This window comes from Apis dorsata, unplaced genomic scaffold (genome assembly GCF_000469605.1).
Source record: "Apis dorsata unplaced genomic scaffold, Apis dorsata 1.3 scaffold_585, whole genome shotgun sequence".
Taxonomy (NCBI): Eukaryota; Metazoa; Arthropoda; class Insecta; order Hymenoptera; family Apidae; genus Apis; species Apis dorsata.
Window position 1 is genome coordinate 247,070 of NW_006263792.1, and position 10,107 is coordinate 257,176.

The 10,107-nt window shown below is 19.1% G+C and overlaps 2 protein-coding genes across 2 annotated transcripts in view; one reads left to right on the plus strand and one right to left on the minus strand.

Annotated features, from left to right (window-relative positions):
* The window catches only part of LOC102673476, a 138,811-nt gene that overhangs the window by 54,892 nt on the left and 73,812 nt on the right, over positions 1–10,107 (plus strand). The window lies entirely within an intron of this gene.
* On the minus strand, positions 1,808–5,795 carry LOC102674757. The gene is made up of 6 exons (XM_006621134.2): positions 5,502–5,795; positions 3,893–4,299; positions 3,117–3,216; positions 2,948–3,049; positions 2,712–2,867; positions 1,808–2,183 (listed from the first exon to the last, which is right to left on the minus strand). The coding sequence occupies exons 1-6, from the start codon at positions 5,793–5,795 to the stop codon at positions 2,118–2,120; spliced, it is 1,125 nt and encodes a 374-aa protein (XP_006621197.1). The 3' UTR covers positions 1,808–2,117.

A 10,107-nucleotide genomic window follows, 5' to 3' on the forward strand; every position in this document is an offset into this window, starting at 1 on the left:
CACATTTTAAAATATTTATAACATTGAAAAAAACACTAAAATAGTTTGAAAAACAAATATTAAAATACAATATCAATCAATATTCAATTAGAAAGTTTATGTGATTCAATAATATTTCATAAGAAAGAATCCATTTATGGAATCCATAAATAATTAAAGAATATTTATATTATTTTTTAAAATTATAATTTTATTCTTTGTAATTATTGTTATTGTATTATTTTTCTTGTACATATAAGTACTTAATATAATAATCTTAATATATAAATGAGAAAAGATAAATGTTTTATATAAAAATTCTTTTAATTGAACAATCATGTTTATTATTTATATTATTTTTATTTTATTATATTATTTTATATAATATTTATTATATTATTATATTATTATTATATTATTTTATTATATTATTTATATTATTTATATATTTATCTGATATATATCTAGTATTCTATTTTGAATATTATATTTACAATAATATTTTGAATACTAGAGATTCTAATATATACAATATTATTTAGAATAATGAGACAAGATTATTCATAGCAAATAAAATTTTCTTATAAATTTATTTTCTTGGAAATTATATCAGAGAATTATTTCATATTTTAAAAAAATAATACGCTTGTTATGAAAATTATGGATCCTTTTTAATATTTTTTTAAATATTTTGTAATTTTTTAATATATGAAGAAATATGTACTTTGCAAATAATTTTGTACTTCATTCTTTTATTTTTTAATGTCAATGATTATGGATTTATATTATATTATATTATTATATATTTTTACCAATTCTTTCTTCATTTTTCTTTTATCATTTTCTAATTTTTAAAAATTTAGTTTCGATTTTGTTTCATTAGTTAATATTAGTTAGATATGTATTATACAAACTTATTTAATGTCAATTTCAAATTAAATTTTATTTATTGTTAATTATTATAATATCTATAATACTATAAATATTACTGTAATAAGGAAAAAGTTCTATTACATAATAGAAATTATATTAACAAATCAATTCAACTATGTAAATCAGAACAACATATCAGATAAGTAAAAGTGACATTATCATTAATAGAATTTTTTTTATAGTCTATGAGATTTATGTTACTATAAATGTTATAATTTATTATTTTTTTTCTTTACAATAGTATGTATTCTAAAATTTTTCCAAACTATTCAAAATATAAAAATCTTATATAATAATAATATATTTAATATATATAATAATAATATAATTATATAATAATAATAAATACATTTTTAAGATTTTATTCTTATATATTTTTAAAATTATATTTTTAAAAATATATTTTTAAAATTGCTATAATTTAATATTTACTGTAGAAAGTAAAGTATAAGTCAAACGAAGATTAAATCGAAATGTGCAACAAATCAGATTTTATGGTTGGCTGCGCAATATCTTTATTTATTGCCTTATTGATATCTAATATATGATATTAGAAAATGAAATTGAAAATTTCTATAGATTCAATACGAAGGTAAAGTTAAAATCAAATTATAAATGATTTCTTGAAAAATAAAACTATTTCATTAAAGTTACCTATGTAATATTATATAACATTGAAATTCAAAATCATTATTTTTAAAAAACAAAAGGATGAAATTCAAAATTAGTTATAAACTAATTAATTATAAAATTAGTTATAAACATTTATTTATATATTTTAAAATTTATATAATTTAATAACTAGCAATAATAACTAAAAAATATCAGATCTTTAATTTTTACAATAAAAATCATTTTTTATATCATTACTTTTTATATTTTTTTATATTTTTTATTGTAATTTTTCTTAAAATATAAAATAATTCTTTAAAAAAAATCTGTGTTATTATTCAAAAAGTCTCTTATCTCAAAAATTTTATCTGTCTTATTTGATAATAGAAGTTTTATTGTAGTATTTTGTAAATAAATATGAATTCATTTATATTCTTAGATTATTACAATTTAGATAAAATAATTTAGATAAATATATTCTTAATATTCTTAACAAGAACATTTTTTTTCATTATTTTTATTAATACAATAATAAGATTCATACATATATAATTACGGATTTTATTCATTATAATTAATCTAATATATAAAATTTATGTTGAATTATCTTCTAATAAAATACGTAATGTAGTAAAGATGGAGAAGGCATTGGAGAGATACTGAAATTTTAATTAATAATAAATTCGTTATTCGTATATGTTACTATAAAAGCTTAAATATCAGAAAATATTAGATTTTTCCAACAAATCTTAAGATTTATCAATAATTTAAAACAAGCAATTAATACATATAATAAGTAAACCAGTTAAAAAACTACTTATAAATTGGCATAAAAATATATATTATTCATATTACATAAATATAATATTAAATTGATAATCGATTTAGACTTTTCACAAAAATCATCACATTTTATTAATATTTATTTACAGCGAAGAATATAAAAATAAAATATGGAACAATTCTTAAACGAAACGATCGATATTATAATAAATTGATTTCATAATATATTTCGAATTTATATTAGCATTGATAAATTAATCTTAGGATTTGCTAGACATAGCTTAACTAATATTTAATATAAATATTTAACCTAACATTTTCCGATGTTCGATGGTTTTTAGAGTAAGATATAATATTCTATTTTAAATTTATATCGCAAATATTTGAAAAATAATTTGTCTTACTGAACAATAATAACGTAAAGTAAGTTCTGGTACTATACAGCTGATGGAAAACGTTATTGGTTTTTGATATATCAACACGTTAAGTAAATACTTTTGCATTTCTAATGTCTGTTCATACCATGATAACTCGTATACACTTTTCGATATGTTTATACTCTGTGAAATTGTTAATTATATTTATAAAAAAACTCATAAACTATAAAGTAAATAAATAATAAAATATAATAATAATTTACCATATTCTTCACATAGTCAGCTGGCCATACATATATATAGATCTCTATCATTATGGTGACACATATGATTATGAATTGCATTTTCACAATTAGTGGTACATTCTGTTTACAATTTGTATCTTTAATTCGTATAATATACAATATGCAAAGTATTACAAATGTCACTTACCATAAGTAAAATAATGCAGGAAATAATCAAAGCAAATGTTGTTATTGTTATATTATAAAGTACTATATAACGAAAACATTTGATTACTTCTTTCGCATATCTAGAATGAAGAATAAAATGAAAATTAGATGAACATATAGCGTGATTTACGAAACGTATTTAACGTATTTAAAGTATTAAACATTATCTTAAAAATTTCATAATTTTAGGATTTTAGAATTCTAATTAAAATAAAAATTAATATATGTGGAAAGCATAACAAATTATATATGAGAATAATTTTTTTATTGAACAGAAAATTTAAATAAATTCATTATTATTACTTATAAAAACATACCAACTTCCAATCTCAATGATTTTTTTTAATATTGTTAATAAATTATATTAAATATTATTTTGAAGATTTTGTGCTCATTAAGAAATTGTACATATACGATATATACATATCGTATATATATATCGTATATAGTATTAAATATATTTTTGCGAATATTTGGAAAAAATCCATCTAATATAAATTGTTCAAAATGATGTTCTTTAAAACGATGATATTTTAAATGATATTTCAAAATCATTTAAATCGAAAAGCTCTGTCATTCTTTGTTTATTATTGTTTCAAAAAAACAATTATTCCATATATGATTCTATATATTTATAACTTCATTAAAAATAAAATCATTGATCATTAATATTTTAATATATTTAAAAGATGAAAAAATATTCAAATACTTTCACGAATCACTGTAATATACATTATTTTATTATGTTATGTTTACCTCCTTAATTGTACTTGTTTCTTAACACAAACAATCACCATATCAATATCTGTACATTTCTGAAATTCCACGATCAAACATTCGAATCTTGCGACCGTAAACCAAAGTAAAAGTGCTCCGAATACGCTTGCGCATACATTTGCAGAGCATTGATAGCCAACTAAAGATTGATGTATATATATAATGATAGCTACTAACGAATGGTTAACATGAAAAGGATATTCTGCGTCAAATGGAAAAGAAATTGGCAGTATTATAGGTCCTAGCATAAAAGCTGTCGAAGTCAAATATGAAAATATTATGGAACTTCCATAGAATATCTTGCATTTTTCGATATATTTAGAGAAGATTTCTATTTCGTTTTGTTGTGCTTCTTTGACACATTTCACCATTTCTCCAACAACATGCTGCAACCAGTAGTTAAAGTATAATAAATAATAGATATTTATTTATAAATATAATCCGTAGATTAATTTTTTTAATTTTTAAGAATTTGATATTCGATATCTTTCTATTTAAAAATTTCAATTCTTCGAATTCTTTTCGAAAATACTTTATTACAATACATACTTTATTATAATATAAAATATTGTAATATTATTTATAAATATTATTTATAATTATAAATAACTTATAAGAATTTTATGACTAGATTAAAAATTTTTATGCAATAAATTCATATAATAAATTCAAGTATGTAGAAAATGTGTCCTTTTGTTCAAAATATACTTATACGTGAAATTTAATAATATTATGTCAAAAATCTTGATTAATATGATTATTAAAAATATGAATATTGCAAAAAGAATTATAATCACAATATTTATAAGCAAGAAATGCAATGAAATGAATTATAAAGTTTATTAATATTATGATAAATATAATGAAAATATAATAATTCGTATTTTTAAATAAAATTAAATGAATAAAAAATCGAATATTTTAAATTGGAAATTTTTTTAACAGCTTTTTTCAATTATAAAAATTGTTAAAAAGTTTTGTTAAGAAATATTTTAGCATCATCTTTTTAATTTTCAATTTTTAGAATTAAAATTTTATTTTAAAAAAATGATTTATTTTATTGGAAAAATAATACTCTTGTTGTGAAAAATTTTATAGAAATATAAAAATTTGTCTAAACTATCTAATAATAAATGATCAATTATCAATTTAAAGAATATTGTGAAATTTTAAAATAAAAATCTTTTATTATTTATTATTTGAAAGAACATGGTAAAAGAAGCATACAAATAAATGAAAAAAAGATATGGAAAAAAAAATATAGAAGATAAAAAAATTAATAGAAAAAAATTAATAGAAAAAATCTAAAATATAAATTCTTTCTTCATAATTAAATAAAATTCGAACAAAAACAGATGATTGTATATACAAATATAATTCAATATATATTTGTTAAAAACAAATAAAATGTTATTTTATCCAAACATATTTAATCTTTTTTTGTTCATCATATATATATTAATATTAAATATTGATATCAGTATTACAATATTAAATATACATAATGTTAATAATAACATTAACAATAATAACTGTACAATAATATTAACAATAATGTTAAATATCTAAAAAAAGCTAAATAACTTACTTGTAATGAATTGTGTTTGATGAAGCATATAAGAGTTTGGACAATAAGTTGAGTAACACCTATTGATATACAGATGCATTTAGAAATATGTATGACATCGTCATTATGCAAATAAATTGAATACAATAAAGCAAGAAGCATCATAAATGCGCTAATCACGGTACTGATTTGTAAAACTTTGAAACTAAAAATTTGATTTCTGCTACTATTGTGAGGATATGGCCAACAGAAACATATAGCCACACTGAATCGAATAATATCTATAACTTTCTCTGGTGTCGCTTTTTCCAACATAATTTCAAAAGATAGTGTGCTTTATGAATCGAACGAAGAGGAATGAAAGAATAAAATAGAATGATACGTGTAGATCGTTGGATAGCAGAATACTATTACATTACTTCGAAAACAATTGAATGATTGCAGACATTGTCTGTTAATAAAATTCTGTATGCACAAAGAATTTAATAATTCATGCATTGAATATAGTATAATACTTTGAAGTGAAATAATCTGGAAAATAATTTTTGCACTGAAATCAGAGATAATATCTGAGTCGAAGATAATAATTATTAATTGCATTATACATTGGCGCGATCTATGGTATTGAACAGGTGCAGAGGGAAAATATCACGCAATACTTATGAACATACATACGTTTGAGAAATATGTTTTTCAGTCAGTCGATACGCAAGTTCTTCTTTTATTTTTGACTTTTAAGATAAATTGCAATGAATGATTAGGTATGTAACTAAATGCAATATTGTTGTTCATTGTATTATAGAATATGTTTAAATTTAATGGAATTAATCTTTGCTACTGATATTTAAAATGTTGTTGTCGCAAGTATCTATATAATATAATATAATAAGCACTTTATAATAAGTATGTATAATTTTTCTATTATAATTTTTATTAATCGAGAAAAAAATTTTAAAATAATCAAAAACAAAATGTTGCAGAATTAATACCAATTCAGTGATAATTCGTCGTTGTATATGTAATATTTTAAAGTATTTATTGAAAATAAATAAAATATTATACATTCATTCTAAAGAAAATTGAATATGCATTACAATATATAGGTAGCAATATATAGATAGCAATAACAAAAGAATTATATATTGAATATATTATATTATATAAAAATATGTTTTAAATACAATGTTTTCCATTTATAGTTGTACAATTTATTAATTATTTATATAATTGTTCATTTCAAGAGTAAAGGTAAGTTAAATTAAATATATATTTACATATATTACATATACATATTTACATAAAATGTTATTAATATTTTCGTAAGATATTTTCGTATACAAAAATTACATTTTTTTGTATAATATAAATTACATTTATAAAAAAATTATACAAAAATAAGTATACAAAAATGTCGATTTTTTATGTTATAAAAAATTAAAGTTTGAATTGGAATTATAGAGTTGCTCTATTTCTGTTTTTCGCTTCATGTAACATAAATTTTATTCCTTCAGATTCGCGATACAAAGGAATACAAAAATAAAATATAAAATGATTCTTGGGTGATAAATATAATGATCAAAGTTACAATCAATTATCTATCGTAATTTATTGTAATTAATTAATAATTGATATTTATAATTTTAATTGCTCAGAAATGATTTTATATTTTATTCTCGCATTTTGGTAATGAATACAATTTTAAAAATTATTTATTATGTAATCCAATATTTGTCATAGAAAGAAAGATATAAATCAAACGAAGATTTGTTTTTTTTAGTCAAAACACAAATCAAATTTTATTTGATTAATTACATAATTATTATTATGTTATTATTATTATATCGATATTTGAAATAAAATTAAAAAATTACATTTATATAAATTCAAATATACGAAATTGAAGCATTTAATTATAAAAAGAAATTATAATTTCTTATAAAATGAAATTGTTTCATAGAGTTCGATTATATTTATAATATTGGAAATTTATAATTATTGGCATTAATCACAGGAAAATAAAAATGAAAATTACTTACAAATAATTCATCCATATGTATATTATATTTAAAAATTTATGCAATTTAATAATAAATATAATTTAATAGTATATATATTATCCCTAATTTTTACAATAGAAATCTTTTTTATATAATTTTGTTATAAATAACCGTTTTATTTTTCTCAAAATATAGAATAATTTATTTAAGAAAAATCTGCGTTCTATTATCCAAAAACCTTTTATTTGAACAATATCTTCCTATTATTTTGGATAATGGAAATTCTACTATACATATGACACGATGCGATGTTTGGCTTTGGAGGAAGCTTGGTCATGTAAGGAGGAAGCTCTGTCTAATCTAGCAATAACAGTAAGGATAATGTGATCTCACACGTTCTCCTCCTGTAGAAACTCGTTAGAGGAAAATTAGAATAAATTACGTTTAATGATAAAAGAAATAACATACTACCCATGATGATGATCAATAAATGATTATCGCAGCATATATTATATTAATTATAATTTATATATATATTAATTAAATATATTATATTAATTAAAATATATTATATCAATTAAAATTTATTTTTAGTATTTGATTAATCGTTTAAAATAATTTTTATAATGATTATAATTTTTATAATTACCTATATTCATTCCTTGAATATCTAATAAAAAAGAATTGAAATCGATAAATCAATTTGCTCTATCCAAAGATGTTATTTATTTCAATAATGATCATTTAAAGAATCAATTAATTAATTTGTATTATATTGAAATTATTTTATAATATCAGTTTAATAAAAATTTAATAAAAAATGTTTTATTTTTATTGACATTGTTGTAATATGTCACAATTCTAGATTAAATTCTAACTGATTTCTACAATATATTGTATCATACATAAATCATGTTAATATATTTAATTACAATTTTGGATATGCCAAATATAAATTGGATAATAAAGTTTTGAATAATTAAAAATTCAATTAAAGAGGATTTGGATAATAAACTTGAATAATAAATTACTTTTAATGTGGTATTAAAACAAATATTTGGAAAATGTAAATATATTATATTCTAGAACAATCAATATTATTTTATTACAATTTCTAATTACACATTTATTAATCATTCTAAAAATTATTAATAAATTATTTCATTAATCTTTCTAAAAATATATGTATTTCTTTGGTTTGCTTTTTCAATAACATTCAATTCAATAATTTATTTAGTTAATATTATCTTTTGATTTATTATTTGCAATAATTAGTTCCTATAATTCATAAAATTGGAACCAAGTCTTTTTCACTGTTAAAAAATAACCATGCAATTTTAATTTTTTTATCTAATAATACTTTATAAATAAATATCTAATAAATATTATACGAGTCTCTTATATATATAGTTAAATAATTACAATTTAGATAAAATACTTTTAAAAAGAATATTGATCCTTTATTATTTTCATTAAAACAATAATGTATTCATATAACTACGGATTTTCATTAATTTGATATTAAAAATACATTTATTTTCTACATGTAATACAGTGAAGATATACAACCGATCATAAGCAACTTTCTCATTATAATTGTAATAGAAATTTGCAATATTTCGGATTTATATCTTAGGATATAATCTAATCTAATCTAACATTTTCTATTTGGATTTTTACAGCAACATATAATATTCTATTTTTGATCTATATTGCAAAGAATATTTGAATTATAATATTAATTTGTAAAACTTTGAAACCAAAAATTTGATTTCTACTATTACTGCTGAGAGAATATGGCCAACAGAAACATATAGCCACACTGAACCGAATAATATCAATAATTTTCTCTGGTATCGCTTTTTCTAACATAATTTCAAAGGACAGTACTTTGTGAATCGAACGAAGAGAAATGAAAGAATAAAATAGAATGATACATGTATGGAATAACAGAATACTATTTATTACATTACTTCAAAAACAATTAAATGATTGCAAACATTGTCTGTTAATAAAATTCTATATGCACAAAGAATTTAATAAATACTTTGAATACAATATAATATTTTAAAGTGAAATAATCTGAGAAATAATTTTTGCATTAAAGTCAAAGATAATAACTGGTCGAAGATAATAATTATTGGTTGCATTATACATTGGCGCAATCTGTGCTATTGAACAGGTGTAGAGGGAAAATATCACGCTACGCTGCTCATAAACATACATGATATATTTATATTTTGAGAAATGTTTTTCAGTCAGTCAATACGTAAATTGCACATTCTTCTTTTATTTTTTGACTTTTTTTTAAGATATGTACATTACGATAAATTACAATGGATAGTTAGATGTATATGGTCAGATAAGTAGATGTAATATTGTTACTCATTATGCTATGTATATTTATTACATACTGTAACATATTTTAATTTAACGAATTAAAATTTTTCATTATTAATATTTAAGATAAATTTTATCATTTATTATCTTATTATAAGTATGTATAATTTTCGTCAATCGAAAAAAAAAATTTAAAATAACCAAAAAAATTATATATTGTAATGCTACTGATGAATTTGTAGTTGTGTATATAATATATATATATATATATATATATATATATATATATA

Bases quoted from the DNA above. Each gene is read 5' to 3' on its own strand.
- LOC102674757 (XM_006621134.2), bottom strand. From the start codon at position 5,795: ATGTTGGAAAAAGCGACACCAGAGAAAGTTATAGATATTATTCGATTC. The intron at 3,050-3,116 runs GTAAGTGACATT...AATTGTAAACAG, and splicing joins CCTGCATTATTTTACTTATG to AATGTACCACTAATTGTGAA. The intron at 2,868-2,947 runs GTAAATTATTAT...ACAATTTCACAG, and splicing joins CTGACTATGTGAAGAATATG to AGTATAAACATATCGAAAAG.